Source organism: Hypomesus nipponensis, chromosome 4 (genome assembly GCF_054491055.1).
Source record: "Hypomesus nipponensis isolate SF chromosome 4, ASM5449105v1, whole genome shotgun sequence".
Lineage (NCBI taxonomy): Eukaryota > Metazoa > Chordata > Actinopteri > Osmeriformes > Osmeridae > Hypomesus > Hypomesus nipponensis.
Genome location: NC_140364.1, coordinates 14,037,227 through 14,058,957, shown reverse-complemented (window position 1 = coordinate 14,058,957; position 21,731 = coordinate 14,037,227). Strand labels below are relative to the sequence as shown.

At 51.1% G+C, this 21,731-nt stretch overlaps 2 protein-coding genes across 9 annotated transcripts in view; one reads left to right on the top strand and one right to left on the bottom strand.

The window, feature by feature from the left end:
• The first annotated feature begins 1 nt into the window (after position 1).
• On the top strand, positions 2–4,546 carry cyp51a1 (cytochrome P450 family 51 subfamily A member 1). Its single transcript, XM_084696820.1, has 10 exons — positions 2–437; positions 546–644; positions 787–963; positions 1,075–1,201; positions 1,701–1,875; positions 2,168–2,287; positions 2,470–2,665; positions 2,959–3,054; positions 3,344–3,512; positions 3,757–4,546. Exons 1-10 carry the CDS (start codon positions 276–278, stop codon positions 3,933–3,935), a joined length of 1,500 nt encoding a protein of 499 aa, XP_084552946.1. The 5' UTR covers positions 2–275; the 3' UTR covers positions 3,936–4,546.
• Positions 4,547–4,595: 49 nt separating this feature from the next.
• The window catches only part of akap9 (A kinase (PRKA) anchor protein 9), a 57,942-nt gene continuing 40,806 nt past the window's right edge, over positions 4,596–21,731 (bottom strand). For 4 of the 8 annotated variants that reach the window (XM_084696812.1, XM_084696813.1, XM_084696814.1 and 1 more), the window contains 30 exons: positions 21,556–21,594; positions 20,328–20,560; positions 20,005–20,124; positions 18,016–18,192; positions 17,245–17,349; positions 16,775–16,927; positions 16,371–16,457; positions 14,875–15,912; positions 14,481–14,615; positions 14,327–14,371; positions 14,081–14,221; positions 13,015–13,899; positions 12,600–12,660; positions 12,113–12,234; positions 11,748–11,933; positions 11,315–11,482; positions 10,938–11,130; positions 10,526–10,781; positions 10,163–10,313; positions 9,711–10,028; positions 9,135–9,503; positions 8,514–8,746; positions 8,211–8,316; positions 7,901–8,077; positions 7,310–7,513; positions 6,807–7,033; positions 6,307–6,401; positions 5,528–5,660; positions 5,285–5,415; positions 4,596–5,124 (listed from right to left, as the gene is read on the bottom strand). In XM_084696812.1, coding sequence (XP_084552938.1) covers positions 5,081–5,124; positions 5,285–5,415; positions 5,528–5,660; positions 6,307–6,401; positions 6,807–7,033; positions 7,310–7,513; positions 7,901–8,077; positions 8,211–8,316; positions 8,514–8,746; positions 9,135–9,503; positions 9,711–10,028; positions 10,163–10,313; positions 10,526–10,781; positions 10,938–11,130; positions 11,315–11,482; positions 11,748–11,933; positions 12,113–12,234; positions 12,600–12,660; positions 13,015–13,899; positions 14,081–14,221; positions 14,327–14,371; positions 14,481–14,615; positions 14,875–15,912; positions 16,371–16,457; positions 16,775–16,927; positions 17,245–17,349; positions 18,016–18,192; positions 20,005–20,124; positions 20,328–20,560; positions 21,556–21,594 — 6,332 coding nt within the window. In that variant the 3' untranslated portion in view covers positions 4,596–5,080. The remainder of the gene's footprint in view (positions 5,125–5,284; positions 5,416–5,527; positions 5,661–6,306; positions 6,402–6,806; positions 7,034–7,309; positions 7,514–7,900; positions 8,078–8,210; positions 8,317–8,513; positions 8,747–9,134; positions 9,504–9,710; positions 10,029–10,162; positions 10,314–10,525; positions 10,782–10,937; positions 11,131–11,314; positions 11,483–11,747; positions 11,934–12,112; positions 12,235–12,599; positions 12,661–13,014; positions 13,900–14,080; positions 14,222–14,326; positions 14,372–14,480; positions 14,616–14,874; positions 15,913–16,370; positions 16,458–16,774; positions 16,928–17,244; positions 17,350–18,015; positions 18,193–20,004; positions 20,125–20,327; positions 20,561–21,555; positions 21,595–21,731) is intronic. The other 4 variants (XM_084696817.1, XM_084696815.1, XM_084696819.1 and 1 more) reach the window with 4 other exon arrangements.

Sequence of the window (21,731 nt, the reverse complement as noted above, 5' to 3'; positions counted from 1 at the left end):
ACAGTGACAGGTACTGGTAGAGATGCCGGGCAAATATCACGGACCGCGTCCAATTATCAGTTAGCACTTTCCAGACAGGTGACTTATTAGATAGACTTGTCTGGGGTATCAAAGTATCTCCTTATTGCGCATTTAGGAAACGTGTTTTAACAAACTAACGAAGCGTTGATGATTGTCCATTGCGGCGACATCGAAACCAACGGACGGGTCTGCATTGGGAATAAGTCTGACGCAGCACATTCAACGGAATCAGGATACATTTAAAAGACGACATCATGTCTATGCATTTATATCTAGTTAGCAGTGCGTTGATTGAAAATACCGTCGGGAAAATAAGCGACAACCTGACGTCAGTGGTCCTCGCAGCCTCAGTGATCACTCTCGCGCTGGGATACATCTCTAAAGTGCTCATCAAACAGTCAAACGACAAAGACTTGGTAAGTCAAAGTAGCCTGTGTGACTTTGTGAGTTTATCTCTGTCTCATGTAGTAGCCTGATTAGCAAAGGTTTGGTGTTCTTACAGAATTTTTGTTTTGTGTGAGTAGAAATACCCACCGTACATTCCTTCAAGCATTCCATTTCTGGGGCATGCCGTTGCATTTGGAAAAAGTCCTATCGATTTCTTGGAAAACGCATATGAAAAGGTGAGTCAGCCACTAAGTTACTAATCTTAAAATTCCAAGCATCACCCAGACCTCTTATTTCTGGTGATTTAATGTAGCCTAAATGTTTACAATATGCTTAAGAGTACTCTTAAACTTCAACGTCTTATTTCTCGATCCACAGTATGGACCCGTCTTCAGTTTCACCATGGTGGGCAAAACCTTCACGTATCTCCTGGGCAGTGACGCAGCCACGCTCATGTTCAACAGCAAGAACGAAGACCTCAACGCGGAGGACGTGTACTCAAGACTGACCACGCCAGTGTTTGGCAAAGGGGTGGCCTACGATGTACCCAATCCTGTAAGACACATATAGCGAGCTCTCACTCCAGTTACATCGTTTTTATTACCTCGATTTTGCTCTATAAGTTTTCAAGTGCTTATTTTTGATTCTTTGACCGTTTTTGCCCAGATCTTTCTGGAGCAGAAGAAGATGCTGAAAACAGGTCTGAACATTGCCCATTTTAAGCAGCATGTCCAGATCATTGAAGACGAGACCAAGGAATACTTTGAACGATGGGGAGACAGTGGGGAGAAAAGTATGTTAAAAAGTAAACACATCAACAGTGTGTCAAAATGCATTCCTCTGGAAAACCTCCAAACCTCCAAAATCATTGATACATGCAATACCTCTGACAGGATATTCTGCATGGATGCTCGTACTGATTACCCTGTCAGCAACTTTTACACAATCTACTCATCCTCATCATTCTGTCCCTATACAGACCCCCCTTCCCCTCACTCTCCTTCCTATTGACCACTTGACTTATCTTTCACCTGCAGTTCCTTGTTTCTCCTATACCCCACCTCACTCTCCTCCCTTTCCCCTACAGACCACCTCACTCTCCTACAGACCACCTCACTCTCCTCCCTTTCCCCTACAGACCACCTCACTCTCCTACAGACCACCTCACTCTCCTCCCTTTCCCCTACAGACCACCTCACTCTCCTACAGACCACCTCACTCTCCTCCCTTTCCCCTACAGACCACCGCACTCTCCTACAGACCCACCTCACTCTCCTCTCCTCCCATCTCAGATCTGTTCGAGGCGTTGTCGGAGCTGATCATCCTGACGGCCAGCAGCTGCCTCCATGGGAAGGAGATCCGCAGCATGCTGGATGAGAAGGTGGCCCAGCTGTACGCTGACCTGGACGGAGGCTTCAGCCATGCTGCCTGGCTGCTGCCTGGCTGGCTACCCCTCCCCAGCTTCATGTAAGAGCAAGAAGGACAGAAAACAAACTGTCAAAATAATCTTTCTTAAACAATTTTTTAATTTTTTTATTTAAACCTTTTCCCTCCATTTATTCTATTTCCCATTATAGTTTATTTAATATTACAGAGGTCAGGACTAGTTTTTGTAAATTAGTGGTTAGAGCATTTGACTGCAGATCAAAAAAGTTGCAAATTGAAATCGCTTTGGATATCCGTCTACTAACTGAAATGAACACCTTACATTATGACATTCTTGGTGCTTACTGAGGTTGTAACTGCTCTTGTTGGACAGACGGAGAGACAGAGCACACAAGGAGATCAAGAACATCTTCTTCAAGGTCATCCAGAAACGCAGGAACTCTGGAGAGAAGGTGGACGACATTCTCCAGACTCTTATAGACGCCACCTACAAGTAAGACTCTGACCAGTCCTCAGCACAACCCTGCCGTCTGGTCTGTAAGCCCTGTCCATTTCTACTGTAATGTTCTTTAACTGAAGCAGTGTAACAGTAAACATCTCCCAGACTCCGCAGATCAAGCTCCTGTGGTCGAGATAAAAAATGAGAACAGATCATCACAAATCTACTTCCTGCAGGGACGGCAAGCCCCTGAACGACAGCGAGATTTCGGGGATGCTGATTGGTCTTCTGCTGGCGGGGCAGCACACCTCGTCCACCACCAGCGCCTGGCTGGGCTTCTTCCTGGCGCGGGACCGAGACCTGCAGGAGCGCTGCCATGCCGAGCAGAAGAACGTCTGTGGAGATAACCTGCCCCCCCTGGACCTGGACCAGGTCTGCCTGCTGATCTCCCTCTCTCTGTGTGTCTCTCTGTGTGTGTCTCTCTCTCTGTCTTTCTCTGTCTCTCTGTCTGTACCTTCACATGGCATCCACTCTGTCATGTGATCTATTAGATCAAAATCTTACACAATAGTTCTCCAGGTTTCACACTTTAAATATCAATGTTAAACTGCTGAGCTTTTTTTAACACCAGTCCACTGTATAGATTCAGGAATTGTATAAATCGGAAGTAGCACAGTTTCACCTACTTGCTACCTGGTCGCTCTTACCTGGTCTCTCATCCTCAGCTGAAAGATCTGACCTTGCTGGACCGCTGTTTGAAAGAGACCCTCAGACTCCGCCCCCCTATCATGACCATGATGAGAATGGCGCGCTCTCCACAGGTGAGTCCCACCTCCCAGTGCCCCCGCCTACACCTCACGGTCTCCATGACAACCTGCAACATGGCCTCCCAGAGCCTCATATTTAACAGCCGATAAGAGCGTCTGCTAAATGACTAAATGTAAATGTCAATATAAAAAGAAAACAAGAAAAACCTGTCCCACCCATATTTGAAAACAAACCAACGCCCCTGCATCATCTATGCACCGTTTGTAAACTTTGGGAAACGCTTGGGATAAAAGCGTCTGAGAAATGAATCAAAACGTAATGAAATGTGTCGTCTGTGTCCAGACGGCGGCGGGCTACACCATCCCCGCGGGCCACCAGGTGTGCGTGTCCCCAACAGTCAACCACCGCCTGAAGGACACATGGACGGACAGGACCCAGTTCGAGCCCGACCGCTACCTCCAGGAGAACCCTGCGGCCGGGGAGAAGTTTGCCTACGTGCCGTTTGGAGCAGGTGAGGAAACCGCCGGAGAAAACTACTGTGGCGCCCTGTCACTGTCTGACCAGGGAAAATTGAAACATTAATTTCAATAACATAAATATAAAAAAAATAATATATATATATATATATATATATCCAAATCATGTGAAGTGGTTTCCACTGAGACAAACATCTTTGTCAGATATTTATAGGATATTTTAATGCCTTAAAAAGAGAGAAAAGATTATACCTAAAAACCCTCTCCCTTCTCCTCCAGGCCGGCATCGCTGCATAGGAGAGAACTTTGCCTACGTTCAGATCAAGACCATCTGGTCCACCATGCTGCGCCTCTACGAGTTTGATCTGGTCGACGGCTACTTCCCCACGATCAACTACACCACCATGATTCACACCCCTCACAACCCCGTCATCAGATACAGGAGGAGGACGAACTGAAGGAGCAGCGAGGAGGAGAGAGGAGAGGAGGCAGGGGCTGTTTAAAGTATGCAGCTGGACTTGAATGAAATGAGACCATCAATGTTTGTCTGGGACCACTCGGTTGATGGAACGCTTGTTGTTTAGTTGTGTAAATCTATAGTTTTGCAGTCTGGTGTTCCAGCGACAAGTAAATAATTACTTCCAAGCCATTTCTACTTGATACTGAATCATAAGCACTTATAATACTGCCTTCACTATAAGCAGAGAAAACCACTTATACTTTATTTTTACCCACGTGAATCCCTTGAACTAATTTGAAGAGCGAAGGGATCATTTGTCCAGAGGCTGGTAAAGCAGACGGTGTGTGATGATGCTGTCAGAGGGGATTGGAGGCTGACAGATGCAGTGCCTTGAGGAACACAAGAGACTTCACAGCTGTGTAGTTTAGAAGTTTTGGCTTTCCACTCCCTATAAAATCAATTTGTGATTCCTTAATTAGTTTAACGGAATTCATTTGAATTCCATTTCTTATTAGTTTTTATTCTACCCTTATTTGAATCGGATCCACCGGTTGGGCATGTTAGCTGATGTGAAATCTTGCATATTATTAAAACAAGAAAAAAATGAAACAGTTTTCCGTCCTGTTTATACGTCATAAATGAAGGAATGACACAATGCCTCGTTTCAAATTTATCATTTATTTCAGTTTTTGACAAAATACCCAGAAAATTCAAAGCTCCTACCCTTTACAAAAATATGTTTTCTGCAAATGTCATCTGTCCAGGAACCCGGCCTAGGAAACACAGTGTAGTGTATATATCCAGTAGCAGTCTCCTCAACAACAAACCCAAACATTCCTTAAGTATTCTTCCACCCACACAAACAAAACATCCACGGTATAAATTAATCAAGGGTATATATCTTTAAATTAGCATTCCACAAATATACATTAAACATGATTGTAGCTCATCCACAACAAAGAGGCAGAACGATATTACAAACGTAGAAGCTGTTTCAAGTGCCGGCGACGAAAAGCCCGATAATAAGATGTCTTACACAAAAAATGGTATTTGGTCCCCACAAAATATGGTGCTGTACATAGCATGGTACAAAACCGCCCAGCATGAGTAAAGGCAACTGAGTATCTTCAAGCGTCTGGGCTTCTACCTTCTCATTCCAAAGTGCAATTGAGCATATGAAGATGATCCTGGAGGAGAAAATAAAATACAAATCTAACAAAATCCTAAAGGAAATCTACTGTCTTTGGTGGTATGTTGTGTGAATATATAAGAATGTATACACTCTTTAGTGTGTGTGTGTCTCTAGTGTGTGTGTGTGTGTCTCTCTCGTGTGTGTGTGTGTGTTACCTGACGTCACGCCCCCCAGCCTCCTCTGTAAGGCCTCCAGTCTGGAGATGTAGTCTGTGAGCGCTCTGTCCGGGTCGTAGCTCTGCAGGTGGGAGCAGCTCAGAGGGCCGGAGTCTCCCGCCAGGTGGAACCTGACAAACACACCCTGCCTTTAGAAAACCCTCCATCATCCTCTGGGTACACCAACGGTGGTCGCGGTGGTTGTCATGGTAACAGTTGTTGTTGTTGCCGTGGTTATGGTACCTGTGTTGTGTGGAGGACAAGGCTGATCTGGGGGAGTCTCTGCCAGAGCGCCCTCTGCTGGTCGCTCCCTGCCTGTCGGCGAACACCTCCACACTGCCAGGGTGCAGGAAGGGGGAGTCCCTCACATCGCTCCCTGGGGGGGGGGGGGGGGGCGGAGGGGGGAGGATAGACGTCTTTAACTACATGTCTTTATCAAATCAAACTTCATTGGTATAGCCCTTCCTACAAGCAGTATCCCAGAAGGCTTCACAGATGGACCCATAACAGACCCATTCCTGTACCTGGTGTTATGCTGTGAGGTCCTGTACCTGGTGTTATGCTGTGAGGTCCTGTACCTGGTGTTATGCTGTGAGGTCCTGTACCTGGTGTTATGCTGTGAGGTCCTGTACCTGGTGTTATGCTGTGAGGTCCTGTACTTGGTGTTATACTGTGAGGTCCTGTACCTGGTGTTATGGTGTGAGGTCCTGTACCTATGGTGTGAGGTCCTGTACCTATGGTGTGAGGTCCTGTACCTATGGTGTGAGGTCCTGTACCTATGGTGTGAGGTCCTGTACCTGGTGTTATGCTGTGAGGTCCTGTACCTGGTGTTATACTGTGAGGTCCTGTACCTGGTGTTATGGTGTGAGGTCCTGTACCTGGTGTTATGGTGTGAGGTCCTGTACCTGGTGTTATGGTGTGAGGTCCTGTACCTGGTGTTATGGTGTGAGGTCCTGTACCTATGGTGTGAGGTCCTGTACCTATGGTGTGAGGTCCTGTACCTATGGTGTGAGGTCCTGTACCTGGTGTCTGGGCGAGGCCGTTTCTGTTGACTGTGCCTGGAGACACAGAGCTCATCCCTGTGGCCTTCTGCCAACGCTTGACCAGGAAACGCATCCTGAAACAGCAGGAAAGTTTAGCTAAAAATCTAGCTAAAACGAAACTCCTGAATAGATCATGTCAGTGGGTAAAAACACCTTTCGACATTTACATTTAGTCATTTAGCAGACGCTCTTATCCAGAGCGAGTTACAGTAAGTACAGGGACATTCCACCGAGGCAAGTAGGGTGAAGTGCCATGCCCAAGGACACAGTCATTTAGGATGGCCTGGAATTGAACCGGTAACCTTCTGATTACTAGCCAGATTCCCTAACTGCTCAGCCACCTGACCCCCCTTCTATCACCAGTACGCAAGAACGTCACAAAAAAACGATGGATTCTGGCTAAATATCAATCATCACCGCACCCTCAAGGCATGGCCCTTCACTCCCAACACCCCGAGACTACATTTCCCAGAGTTCACCTGGAGAGGGCGATGGAGACCCTGACGGCGGAGCGGAAGCGCGTCAGCCCCCTGTGGCGCTGCGACTCCAGGCTGCAGACGGACGGCCGGCCGCCCATCCTGGAGATCAGCGACAGCGTGGCCTCCTCGCACTCCTGGAAGCCGCCCAGCAACAGCAGCAGGTACTTCTTCTGGTAGATGAGGGCCTTCCGGAAGCTCTCGGAACGCAGGTACTTCCCGTACATTCTCTGGGTGTTTGGGGAGAGCGGAGGGTCGGGGTTGAAGTATTTGAGTGAATCACGCGATATGTAATGATTATTGGACCTTGAACACAGGAGTTCAACTTCAGGGGTTCAGAATGCCTCATTTTTCGTAATTTATCATCAAAAAGGAAGTTTGCATTTCTGTACTGCATGATATTAAAAGTAAATCAGACGTGTCGTGACGTGTTGTCCTGTCTCAGTCTCTGTCATTCCCAGAAACCCTCAGTGTGCAGGAGCAGCCAGCGGTACCAGAGAGCTCACCTTCAGCGCGGTGTTGTCTGCGTCCGGCCCGCTCATGTCTCTGAAGGCCTCTGTCCTGAGCTCCCCCCGGAGGCGGGAGAGCTCAGCCTGGGCCGCGCGGAGCCCCTTCTCCAGCCGGCTCCTCTCCCGGCCCCACGCCACCCGCTCCTGGGAGAACAGGGCGCCCGCCGCGTCCACGCCGGCCACGCCCCTCCTGCTGCCGGGCTGGAGGACGGAGAGAGGGTTCAGAACGCTGGGACTCCACTGAACTCATTCTAGAACTGTTAGTGTGCTCATCCTGAATGGGATTCCATTCACGTCATTCTAGAACTAAAGCATTCGCATGCTAACTCAGTTTGCTTTACTAACTTGGCGCCCCCCTTGTCTCTATTAAGAACCGTTGCCGTCAGAAGTCAAGATACCCAAAACGACATTTGGGTATTCCAACCGTCCGGTAACACTGCATGGTGTATCACATTAAATCAAATAAAATGTATTTGTATAGCCCTTTTTACACGCAAGCATGTCACAGAGGGCTGTATCAGTCCCGGTCCCTCCCTATAAACCTGAACAGCATCCCTCCCGTTAACGGGGCAACCGCGGTAAACTCACGCTGAGCCCGCTGCCCAGGCCGGAGTGCCGGTAGCGCCTCAACTCCTCCTCCAGCCGCAGCGTCTGGTTCCGCAGATCGTTCTTCTCCTCCGTCAGTCGGCTGACGAAGCCCGTGAGCTCGGCGTTCTGCCTCAGCAGGCGCTCAGTCAGGGAGCCTCCAGCCAGCAGGGCGGCGCTCTGGAGGCAGACGCAGAGATCACACCGACTCTGGGGCTTAAGAGCCCGCACCACTAAAGGCTAAGACTCTCCATAGAAAGATGTTGACTCCAGCTGGAAAGGACTGTCCTGTGATAGGCTGGATTTCTCTCACCTCGGGGGCGGGGGGGAGTCCTGGGAACCGCTGCAGCATGCTGATGACCTCATCAACGTTGGACTGGAGCCAGGTTAGCTCCTCTCTGTCCACCTCTGTGGTCAGCCTGTTAGAAACATTCACATTTTATTAGTGTAGTGACCTTAAAAAATATTACACCACAGTTGAATTAACTGAATTGAACCTGTACATAGCATGCATAAATTATTAAAGAATAAATAAATTATTAAATTATAAAGTATTTATTTTTGTGTGAATACACAGCTCAAATCCATGATTCGGAAGACCAATCGGGAGCCACACCTGTCAGGTGCCTTGCTGGCCAGAGTCCGGATCCTGCTGGCGATGAGCTGCAGTTTCCCCAGGACCATGTCCGCGGAGGGTCTGGGGTCGAGGGGCGTGGTGGTGACCCCCAACCCTGTGGGCTCTCGGAGGGAGGGCGTGCCGGAGATGGCGGTCTGAGTGTCGGTGCTCTTCTGCTGGAACACCCAGTCCCTGGTCCTGTCTGTGGGCTCTCCTGTCCACATGCCCGGCTGCTATGGAGCAGGAGGGGTCAACGGTGAAGCACTTGTACAGTACGGACAGCCAGATTGGTTGGTTGACACTGTGATTATCTAAGACTCGTGTAAACGTAACAAGCCCATGGTAGCTCATGCTAATACGTTAAAAGGTTATCGTAGGGCGCCGTGTACCAACAGCAACGCAGCAAAACAATGTTGCTAGGGGTGCAAATATGCCTGGCAATAACTCGAAAATGGGGCAATGATACAGTTGCCTAGAGACCTACGTGATCTGTTGTATGGACCTATGGAAACCATTCAACTAAACATAAACAAGTCAAGTGAATTAAACAAGGGGTGCAGACATGTCTGAAAACTTTCCAGTACTGTAACAAGCGGGCGACGAGGAGGAGTGCTGACTCACGTTCTGACTGTCGGCTACCCGCGTCTCTCTCCCTGCCGTCTCCCCCACCTCCCCCAGGCGGGCCACTCTCCCCTCCAGCCTCTCCTTCTCCTGTTCCAGAGCCTTGCTCCTCTGCACATCCTCCCCCAGCTGGGCCACTCTCTCCTCCAGCCTCTCCTTCTCCTGTTCCAGAGCCTTGCTCCTCTGCACCTCCTTCCTCAGCTGGGCCTGCGCCTCCTGCAGGGCCTCCTGCAGAGCCTGGAGCTGGGCACGGCCGGCCTGCAGGGCCTCCTGGTCCTGCTGTGACCTCTGACCTGTGGAGGTGAGCACTTCCTGCTGACGGACAGCCTCCAGCTTGTGGGTCTCCACCTCCCCGAGCAGGCGCACCACCTGAGGGGAAGTGGGGATCATTTTATTTTTAATAATAAAATAATAATTTAGCATTTCTTTCTTTTTACAGAATCTTTTACTACAAAATAACTCAAAATGATATGCATGTAATTTATGCTTTTTTATTTGTATCATTTATCTTTTTTTATTTTATATATATATATTTTTTTTTATTTTTTTTCACCCTCTGTCAACTCAAGTGTTTACCTGTGCATGCTTCTCATCCAGCTCCCTCTGCAGACTGTCCAGAACAGCTTCAGCCGACCTCACCCCCTCCTCCCCCTCCTGGGAGTGACCTCCGCCCCGGCGCATCTCCTTCTCCCTCCCCAGGGCGCTGCTCAGCTCCTGGGCCCGGGCTCGCTCCGACTCCAGCTGAACCTGGAGCTCTGACAGCCGGCTGTGCAGGGTGAGGCCCTCCTGCTGGGCCTGGAGGGAGAGCTGGGAGGAGGCCTGGCGCTCCTGCTCCAGGCCTGAGGTCAGCTGGGCCACCTGGCTCTGCAGGTCCTCCACGGTCAGTTTGAGGTCCTGACAAAGGGGGGGTAAACCAGTTTGTGTGTGTGTGTGTGTGAGGGACGAGGGAGAGTTCTAGAATGCTCGCGGGCCACACCAGCTGAGGCGTTTGTGATAACGGATCGATTGGTCGGCGCGAGGCAGCTCACCTCTAGCTCCTCTCTTCCTGTCTCCTCCCTCCTGTCAGATTTACACCTCTCCTTCTCCAAGGCCCACTGCTGCTCCCTGGTCTTCTTCTGCTCGTCTGACAGACGGTCTGTCAGGGAGTCCACCTCGGAGGCCTTCTGAGACACCTCCGCCCTGGCAACAGCCAGATCGACGACAGTGATGTATTAGACAGACCCAGAGAACAAAGGCTAGCGAGGAAAACCCCTCGTGTTTAAATCTCAGTGTGTGTGTGTGTGTTTACTTCCTCGTTCACTGTGGCGAGTTGTTTTAGGCGTTGAGCCTTGTTGCTTTACTGGCTCTGTTTATGTAGGTGTGTGTGGGGGTGTGTGTGTGTGTGTTCCTACCTCAGCATGTCCACCTCTGTCAGGTGTTTGTGCTGAGCCTTCAGTGTGGTCTCCAGCTCCAGTTTGGTCTGAGCCAGCTCTCCTCTCAGCTCCTCCAGGAGCCCCCTGTCTGCCTGGGGGGGCTCCAGGGGACCCCCACCATCCCCCTGGGGTGCCCTGCCCATCTGGGGGGCCTCCGGGGGGCCTCCAGCACCCCCCTGGGGATCACCTCTCCCCCTCGACTCTGAAGCACCTGCCTCAACACCAGACTGGAAACCTGTGGAGAAACACAGAATACGGTCAGTTTACATGATCATCTGTGAGTACTTAACAGCTATGATATTCTTGCTGTTCTGACTGCATACAATCAGCAGGCATTGGTATTTCCTTCTACACCAACACAGCAACCCAGAGGTGAGTCCACGCTACATACCTAGGCTGGGGGTGTTTCTGAGGCTGGGGGCGTTTCTGAGGCTGGGGGCGTTTCTGAGGCTGGGGGTGTTTCTGAGGCTGGGGTCCTGTGTTTGCAAGTGTTCCAGCTGAGCACGAAGCTGCTGGACCTCTGACAGCAGATTGCTCCGGTCAGCAGCATGTAGGTTCCCCATCGCTTCCCTATGGTGGGAGTCCTGGAGACACACACACACAAGTTAGTTGTTCTATCCTAGTGGGGCACTACCATTCAAAACTGTGTTCTCTAACTCCTAAATGTGATTCTAACTGTCAAACCTCTAACTCTCCCTGAGAAAAAGCATTAGAAGTTTTTCCCGTTTCACTATAGTTGTAAGGATGTTTGTTGCCATGGACACAGACCTGCTCAGCCAGCCGGCGCTCCAGCTGGTTGAGGTGGACGACGGCGTCGCTGGTGTCCAGCAGGTCCAGGCGGGCGTAGAGGGCGCTCTTCAACACGCTGCGCTCCCTCACAAACACCTGCTGCACCGCCCCCAGCAGCTCCGCGCGCCAGTCTGCCCCCCCTGAGGTCTGAAGCCGAAACAAACGCACCCGTGTTGAGCCAGGGAAGGCCTACGTCTCGGCCTACTGTCGTCATCCCCTGTGAAGTACTTTCCTGCTTCTTGTCGGACGTGAAATATGTACCGTCGTAAATGTTGTTTACTGAGTTTTCGATGGATGCGTTGGCTGTTTTGTCTCGTTTTGTTGTCTGCGACATCTCTGATCATCTAAATCTGAAGTGTTCCTATTTAGTTTGCTGCGCTGTGTTGGTGGTGCGCGGCAGTGGGCTCCTCACCTGTGTGTCTCTGCTCATCTGGGTGAGGAGGTTTTTGAGGGAGTCTACGGTGGCCACCAGAGCCTCCCTCTCCCTGGCCCAGCCCTGGCTGTTGAGGCCCCCCGGGCTGGCCTCACCCTCCCCCACCGGCAGCTCCGACAGGGAGAGGACCTGCATGCCTTCCTGGTGCACCTCCCGAAGAAGAGTCTGGATGTCGACACAAAACACAGACACGCAAATATCTGTTGTTAAATTGTGTAATACAATAGCCCAAGCATATCAAGATCGGGTTTTAAGGAAATGCTTTGAAGTCACACTGGATGCACACAACAACAACAACAAAATCAATGTACACACGCATTTCAACAACAACAAGGCTGTCTGACCTTGATTCTATCAGGGAGGGCGTCGTCCGTCTCCCTCCTGGCTCCCTCTGGGGTGCTCCTGAACTCCTGCTGCAGGTTAGGGAGGTCGTAGCCCGTCCTCTGGCTCCAGTCTGAGCTGCTGTCTGGAGGAGGAGGAGCAGGAGGAGGAGGGGGGGGGAGGAGGAGCAGGAGGAGGGGGAGAAGGAGGAGGAAGAAGAGGAGGTTTGAGCCTGGTACATGCTGAGATGAGCTACTGTACTAGCTGGTTACTTCCCTTCACTGCTTGTTACTTGGTTACTCAAGTTATCCTGAGGCTTGTAAATACAGTCTGTTACTTGACTCTGACCATTGAAATACAGTTACAACTATGAACTTCTGATCCTTGGTGTTCTAGTGTGCTTTCCACATGCACTATTTGTACTTCGCTTTAGATGAAAGCTCCTGCTAAATGGATCACATGTGAAGGTACTTGGGTCAGGGTGTGATGCACAGTACTGCTGAAGCTCACCACTGGTGTAGCCGTCCTTGGGATGTGATGCTGCAGGGCGCTCGGGTCTGGATGAAGCGGCCTGGAGGGGATGAAACCAGACGAAACCAGATTCAAACACATTCTCCTCTCCTCTGCCCTTCTGTTTCTGTGCTAAGCCTGTATTTAAAGGAGGACTGAGATGGCGGAATAAAGAATCTTCACCAGAATCGAACCTTCACCATGCTGAGGCGTTTGTGATAATAACATCATCTCTCTCCAGCAAGTACTCGCAAGCACTACGCAACATTGAAACCTGACATCAATCTAATCCCAGCAACATCCAAGAAAGACACACACACCCTCCCCCACCACACAAACACCCCTTCCCACACACACCCCGTCCCCCCACACACCCCCTCCCAAACCCCCACACAGAGGAGGTCATGGCCCTCACCTCGCTGGAGCACAGTTTATCGATGACAGCCTTGAGAGACCTGCACTCCTCCTCCGCCTGCTGTCCCTCTCTCCTCAGCGCCTCGCTCTCCCTCCTCAGCGCCTCGCTCTCTGCGATGTGCCGCGCCTCCATGTCCAGGATCTCGGCCGCGTGCAGCTCCAGCATCTGGCTGATCTTCTCCTGGTAGTCCCTGACGACCTCCCACGCCCCCTCCGCCTCTTCGTCCGCACGCCTGCCGGGCGCCCGCGGCGAGGGCTCCGTCTGCGTGAACGAATCCGCGGTCGGGGAGCGCGGCCGTTCGGCGCCGTTGTTCAGCGGGGGAGTCTGAGGTTTCTCGGAGGGGGAAGAGGAGGAGGTAGCAGAGCCCTTCCTCACGAGGGTTTGTTTGTCTTTGGCGTCTCCGGCCTTCCTGCTCCCTTGCTTCCCTCCTTTCTTCTTGAGTTGGGAGGAAGAGGAGGTGGCGGAGGAGGAGAGGGGCTGAGGCGACGGGGACGGTGAAGGAGGCACGTCCGCCTTGGCCAAGGCTGCTCCCAGCTGTCGCACCTCCTCCTGGAGCTGGGCGATGGACAGGTCCCGGGCTTGGAGCTCATCCTGGAGCTTGTCCGTACTCTCCCTGAAGCTGGTGAGCTGCTCCTTGGTGGAGGCGGCCTCGTCTCGGACGTCCTGGAGCTCCTGAAGGAGTTCGGACCTCTCAGCCCCCGAGCCCTCCGACGATGCCTGGGGGGGGGAAAACACCCAAAGGTCAAAGGTTAAAATGGTGTGTGTGACCAATCGTGTTTCGTTTGTGAGATGTCGAGGTGAAGTAAAATCAAAGTGTATGTCTGTAGAGCCGACTCTTACCTGGTGAAGTTCGCCCTTGAGATGTGCGATGGTCATCTCTCTCTCCTTCATCAAATAATACATGACATGATGAGTTAAATACTACTTAAAATAATAAAAAGTACAAACTCTGCGAACCGCATTCCAAGTAGCCTACAGAACCCTTCTTCAAACGCTCTAGTAGCACAGGTAAGGGCTAATGCAGAGGCTTTAGCGTCAGAAGACGACCCTCGACCTCCGTCGGTACCTGCAGCAGCTCCTGGAGTTTGTCACAGCTCTCCTTGCAGCTGCTTAGCTCTTCTTTGGCGACGGTGGCCTCCTGTTTGAAGTCCCTCAGCTCTCGCTGCATCTCCGCCATCTTGGCTTCCTCAGCACCTCGAGACGATGCCTGAGGACGAGAGGAGAACGTGTTAAAAACAATATATATCGATTTTCAGCTTTTTCATGTATTGCTCTGGGAAGGTTACAGCCGTAACCAAATGTACTTTCTTACCCTTTTAAGGTCTTCTTGGAGCTTTGCTATAGCAATCTCTTTTTCCTAGAATACAAGAGAAAAGAGCGTTTGCTAAATCCCATAAAATATGTTAAATAAAGTCAACATAAATACTTTTACTTTTACGGTTGTGTGCGTTGTGTAGGTTATGTACCTTGAGCTCTTCCTGAAGTCTGCTGCTGCTCTCCTTGAAGGTGCTCAGCTGTTGCCTGGTAACGGCAGCTTCCTCTCTTACTTCCTGTAGCTCTTGGAGAACGTTGGACACTGAGGTGTCGCTGGTGGACGATGCCTGAGACGAAGTAAAAAATGTCCAAACATTAATCAACATGACACTGTGGAAAAACACCAAACTTTTTATATCAAACATCGGCTGACATGATCAAAGTAGTATTTTTTTTAAATACATTATTTTGAGCCCTGATGCTAACGCTAACACATAACCCCTTGCAGCTGCACACGCTAACGCTAACACATAGCCCCTTGCAGCTGCACATGCTAACGCTAACACATAACCCCTTGCAGCTGCACATGCTAACGCTAACACGCACCCCTGCCTGCAGGCTGGTCCTCAGGTGCCCGGCCGGCTTCATCTGGTTGAGCAGGTCCATGAGCGTGGCCAGCCTCCTCTCGTACTCCATCACCTCCACCTCCGAGCTGGACAGCAGCTGTTTCTGCAGCTCCTGGTCCCTCTGCATGCCGCTGAGCCCCACCTCCAGCTCCCGAAGCTTCTCCGTCAGAAGCACCACCTTCCCGGCCGGACCCCGTTTGGCTACGCCCAGCACGCCAAAGTCCATCTTGGGGATCCCCGGGAACCCGAAGTCGTGGGCCGCTGCCTGGGACTCTCCCCGGGTATCCAGGTCTGTCTCGTCGGATCCCTGGGCTTTGGAGGAGTGAGACTGCTGCTGGACGGCCCCCAGTTGGGCCTGGCTGACCAGCGTTGCGGCCACCCTGTCCCTGAGCTTGTCCTCGAGGTTGGAGACCTTGTGCTGGAGCTCATCGGCATCTTCCTGAGCCTTCTCCACCAGGAAGCGACAGCGGGCCAGCTCCGAGTCCCTCTCCCCGACCAGACCCTCCAGGTCCTGGACACGACGGCTCAACTCCTCCACCTTGGAAGTGGCGCTCTGCTCCAGGGCCTGGACCTGGGCCTGCATCACCAAAAAGGCGGCCGTCTTCTCCCTCAGAGCGTCTTCGAAGTCCGACTCCGAGGCCTCGTCCAGCTTTTCAGTCTCCGCCAAAGCCAAGGCGCTCTCCTTCAGGCGCAGGTACGTGTCCAAGAGGGAGCCGTGCTCCGCTTTGAGCGTGTTGAGCTCATGGGTGGCCAGGTCCACCCTCTGCTTCATTTCGTCGTACTCGTCTCTGCTGGGTCCTCCAGTCTGGCTCCCTGGATGCGGCGGCTCCTCCTCCTCCTCCTCCTCCGCCGCCTGTTTCTGCTCGATGTTAGCAAGCTCCTCCTGGAGTTTTTCGATGACGGCGTTGAGCTGGTACAGCTCCTCCTCGCTGTTCCTCTTCAGACGATCCCGTTCGCTCCGCATGAACTCCACCCGAGACTCCAGCTCCCGGATCAGCTCGTCCTTCTCGTCGATGTCCTGGAGGGAAGGGGTAAGGTGGTTATGAATACAGGATGCCGAGCTGATCGCTGTCAGACTTGCCGTGCTTTTCTTTCAAACCTACGAGACACGGCTGTGGTTCCAGTCCGGATAGTTTAGCGATGCCTGAAACGATCAGTTCATCGTTTAGCAATGCCCTAACGATGAGCTCATCGAAGCATTCTTAGGTGCATTCACGGAGGTCAAATGCAGCGTCAGTTTCATGACAGAAGCTAAAAACAATCACAGCTCTCGAGTGTCTCAAAAGTTTATCCAGACATATAACAACTACTCACGACGGGTCTACTTACCAAAACCAAAGACACAAAAAAAAATGGTGGTTTTACGAAACACAAAATGAGTTTCACGCAAACACACACACACAGCACTGTGTGCCACAGACATATACAAATACGCATACAGATCCAGGTCTGTTACGTATGTGCATATTGTGTTACCTTGTTATCAGATGCTGTTTCCGTGTGTTGAAGCTTAGCGATCTGTTCATTAAGAACAGCTATTTCCCTGTCCCTCTCCTCCAAAACCTTCAAAAAGGTGGAGATTATATTATGGCGCCTCTCAACACAAACATCACCCTTATCCTGGGACTACAACTATGGTAAACAGTGTTTAATTGTTTATTTTTTACTAATAAAAAGCAGTAATCTTCTGCCTACACCCTACACAATCTAACGATAACAAATCACGTGTATCGGTAGAGTTGAGAAGGAAAAAAAAAAAGTCAAAGCCAATTGCAGTTTACCGTGGCTTATCATAACCACAAGGTCTCTCTGTCTTCAGAGTCTTTACGGAGCGACACACTGCAGTTGGAGTCAACCTGCGTGCTACGGAGGGGTCGTACCTTGATCAGGTTGTCTTTGACGTCCAGGGTGTCCTGCTGGGTGCTGATCTCCTTCCTCTGGATCTGCAGCTGCATCTGAAGCTGGTGCGCCTCCTCGCTCTTGTTCTCCAGCTCCTCCCTGAACTGCTCCAGCTGCTCCTCCAGGTTGGCGATCTGGAGTGAGGAGGGGGAGAGGGGTGGAGAGAGGGGGAGAGGAGGAAGGGAGAGGGGAAAGGGAGAGGGAAGAGGGGGAGAGGAGGGAGAGAGAGGGGGAGAGAGGGGGAGAGGAGAAAGGGAGAGGGGAGAGGAGGAAGGGAGAGGGGAAGAGAGGAGGAAGGGAGAGGGGAGGAGAGGAAGGGAGAGGGGGAGTTTATGCCAGTGTGGAAGGGCACAACAAGTTAATATTTAAGCAATTCATCCACATATCGCTTAAGAAATGACAAAAATATCGGCGATTTTTATGAAGGAATTTCCATGCACTTCCTTCGTACCTCTTTCTCCTTCCTGTCCAGCGCCTCCCTCTCAGTCTGCAGCTGGGCCTCCAGAGGAGAGTCCTCGGCCTCGCTGACAGACACATGCTGCCTCTTCTCCTCCGTCTGGAAAACATAAACAAGCGAGTCAGACGGGACCAAAGCACCACCCAGCCGGCCTGCCTTCACAGCTCAAGCTCAGGAGGGCGACGCGCATTCACGCAGTGTGGAGGTTCAGACTGACAAACAGGAACACACACGTGCACACACACACACCATCTTATCTAGTCACTGAAGACGTGGACAAACACAACCAGCGCAGACACAGCCTGAACACGCCCCCCTCGCCACACTGCGCTACACACACAGAAACACGCGCACAGAAACAAAGACGCACGCGTGCCCCTCACGCCGTCATTCCCCCCCCTCCCCCGAACAACACCGTCTCACGAGTGCCGACACGGTCGCACACGGCTCGTGCTCTCCCCCGCACACACGAGCAGACATCCTCCTGTCTGCTCTCTGGGGAGCAGCGTTGGCAGCATGTAGCCTTCACGGAGCGTCACCAACAGCAACGGACGGAGCCAAAAGAATGAGAGAGGGTGAAAACGTCCCCCTCCCTCTTTCATTTCCTCCCTCCTCTACCCCCCACCTCTCCCTTTCTCGCTGTAACCCTCTCCCTTCCACTGTTCTTACACTATTTATCAGCCATCCCTCTATTTCCTATCCCTCCTTCCCTCCCTCTCTCCTTCTCTCCCTCTCTCCTTCTCTCCCTCCCTCTCTCCCTCTCACCGTGTCCAGTGTCTCTGTGCTGGTCAGCAGCGCCTGCTCCAGCTCGCGGACGCGGCCCTCCAGCTTTTCGATTTCCTCGTTGCGCTCGTTGACTTCTCGCTGCAGCTGCTCCGAGCTCAGCATCAGCTCGCTGCAGCAGTCAGCCTTCTGCTTCAGCTGTGAGGTCAGCTGATCCACCTGGTGGAGGAGGGGGAAGGAGAGAGAGAGAGAGAGAGAGAGAGGGAGAGAGAGAGAGAGAGAGAGAGAGAGAGAGAGAGAGAAGGAGAGAGAGAGAGAGAGAAAGAGAGAGAGGGAGGGAAAGAGAGAGAGGGAAGGAGAGGGAGAGAGAGAGAGGGTGGGAGAGAGAGGGGGGAGGGAGAGAAAAGGAGAGGGAAGGAGAGAGAGGGAGGGAGAGAGAGGGAGAGAGAAAGGGAGGGAGAGAGAAAGGGAGGGAGGGAGAGAAAGGGGGGCTTTAGAGGGGGATCGTACATGGCTAGCTGAAGGGGCTAGCATTAGATTGATTTATTTTAATTATCTTTTTTATGGTTGGGTGTAGCCAGTAGCAATGTAGCTTGGGGGGGGTCAGCTGCTCCACCTGAGAGAGGGGGACGGGAGAGAGGGAGAAAGAAGGAGGAGTCAAAAAGAAGTGGGGGGGCGGGGCGACGGACAACAAAGGCAACGGTATTGCTGTAACACAAGGGGGATGTACGGTGGTTACGACAGTTGTTCAGTGCAGCTGGTGAGAAGACAGCTGATCCACCTGCTGAAGGAGGACGAGAGAGCGGGAAGGGAGAGAGGAAGGAGGGAGGCGCAAGACTGAGAAGGAGAAGGCTGGATGAGGGTCGTGCAGACAGGCAGGATCAGGAGAGCGACTAGGGTGGGGCTTTAACAGTGACAAGATAGACTTGTCTATTTGATGCTGGTTGGAGATGAACAAATTCCTCCACCGGGAAATACAAGAGAGGAGAGGCAGGAGAAAGAGGAGGCAGGAGAGAGGAGAGGCAGGAGAAAGAGGAGGCAGGAGAGAGGAGAGGCAGGAGAGAGGAGAGGCAGGAGAAAGAGGAGGCAGGAGAGAGAGGGCTGGAGAAAGGAGGAGGGGATAGCTATGGAGCAGGCCACTAGGGTTGCTACAATGCAGCTAGCGTTTGTCTAGAAAGGAGTTTTACTAAATGGCTAGTAGCAATACCTTAGCGGTCACCTGATCCACCTTCAATAGCCGTAAAAGAGAGGTAGGCAAGGAAGAGTAGAGAAGATGGATTGGTAGAATAAGAGAAATGGAAAGAAAAGGAAATGGGAAGAGATAGAATAAAGTAAGAGAGACGGAGAGAATAGGGCTTAATGGCGATAGCAGTTACAGGCGACTACAGTGCAACCAATACAGCACAAGCACAAACTCCTACAATGTTGCAGGGACAAGAAGAAGGGAGAATAATTAGGACAAATGCTCAAATGATCATTTCCCTACAATATAAGCTAACTACTATCAATAGCTAAATAAATTTGGATCAACTATCAAATAGCTCCCCACCCCCCGCCCCACACATTTGCCAGTCACTGACAAACTGTTTACGTACTCTTCACTAAATAATCTGGATTCATTTGAGAAATCGTTTCTATAACAACTGTAACCAGTTGGTTGCAGTGTTTAGTACTTGGTCTATAAAAACACAAACAATGGTGACGTTTAATGGAAGTGGGTTGGCCAAGGACAACAACAAAAAAAACACTGAAGAAATCCCAAGCAGCATGCGCTGTATTATTCCGAACAACACGTGTTCAGGCAACGACCTCGGTGTGGCCACCTCAGCATCAGGTGGGAGGTAACTACAGGTAACTCTACCTCCCTGTTATTCAAGAGTGTCACGGAGACTCTAATCCACGGGCCACAGCCGACCATTCCGACCATTCCAAACCTCCTCTCGTTACATTGTGACAGAACAATGGAGGGTGGAACCTCAGCCGTGGTCGTCCCACATGGCACCTGTGTGGGGCCCGCTGTGGAACCGTTACCTCTCTGGTTCTCTGTTCAGAGCCGGCCAGCAGCTTCTGAGGGTTCTTCAGCTGCTGTTCCAGATTCAGGATCTCCTGCTGGAAGACGTCTCTCTCGTGTTCCCGATCGACCGCCTGTTCCTGGGGGTCACATGACAACGCAATCCTCTTAACGGAGCGGGAATGCCGGGAATTCAACCCCTTCATATGGGTTGTTATATGAGAAATACTGTCATATATTATAATTATAGGGGCTTTAATAAGATTGTGTACATCCTTCCACAAACAAATGTACTCCATCTATCCCTGTCTCCACTCAAGGTCCATTCCTCCGTTTCTCTTACGTCGAGAAACTTTCTGTTTTTCTCCAGTTGCTTCTCCAGGGCTTGGATCTGCTGCCTCAGGTCTCCGTTCTCCGTCTTCTGAGCGTGCTCCAGCTCGATGGCCTTGTTCACCTGCTCCTCCAGCTCACCTTCCAGAAGCTTCACCTGCTTCTGCAGATCCAAGCTCTCTTTCTCGGCCTGCCGCTGCACCTCCACCTTCTCCTTCATCAGTTTCTCCGTCTCCTCCAGGAGGTCTGGAAGGAGAGGAGGAGCGGACGAGAGGGGGAAGTTTAGTTACTGCGACCAGGAAGAGGGACTCCCTTGACAAAACTGATGGTTAATTATTTGGGTTTGATTCCAGCAATGGACAGGATGCTGAGATGGAGTCAGTGGAGTCTTTGAGACCTCAAACTGTTAACTTTTAAACTCAATACATTTACCACCACCACCACCCCTCCCCACCATAATTCTGGATATAGCTGGTTGGTAACTTTTTATTTTTTTCTCAATGAGAATCATATCACGTCCTCCATTTCAGCCTCATGTTGTGCACCACACAGAACACAACCCCAAGTGTGTTCTCCTCGTCATTTCCCGCCACAAATTCCTTCAAGCATCCGCTGCCACCATTGAACCAACCGACATTGCTTCACCAGAGATATCAAACCCATATTTGATTAGTACGACAGATCAACAGGGGAACAATGTGCAGGAGACAGACCACGGATGTAGACAGTGTGATATCCATGACTCGTGTGCATTTACAAGCAAAGGGGAAGGGGAGGGAGGGGGGGGATACCTGATTGGTCAATCATCTTACTCCCCCAAAAACCTGTGACATCGTCACGAAGGGTTCGAGCAAAGATCAGCGCTGGGCACTTAGTGTTAACAGATCTGAACTTGTGAGTAAAGATGATTGCCAATGAGGAAACAAAGGACTGCAAGATGTCTCAAAATATAGTTAATCTCGTTCAATACCCATGCTAAATAATAATCCTCATGTTGACTCATAAACACGTTACCATGGCATACCAGGACATACCAGAACATAGAAAAGTGAATCGAAACAAAAAAAGCTGAAGCAACAATTAGTGAGGGAGGGAGCCCATGGCAAGCAAGGGGTTATTTGGTGAGTTGCTGGATTCGACCGGGTTAAAAGAATAAGTATCATATATCGGTGACTGCCCACTGGACTGGAGACGATAAAGAGATGCACAGAGGAAACTGGCCATGCGTGACGTGGACACACCTGCTTCAGGTGCAGCCACCCCTGCAGCTTCAACTAGGCCTACAGGAGAACGAGAAAGCACAGTGATTTAACATGCTCTTTGTCTGGTCATAAAAAATGTAGAGAGAGAGCGGGAGAGAGAGAGAGAGAGAGAGAGAGAGTGTGTGTCAATGAGAAAGGATGCAGAGATGGAAATA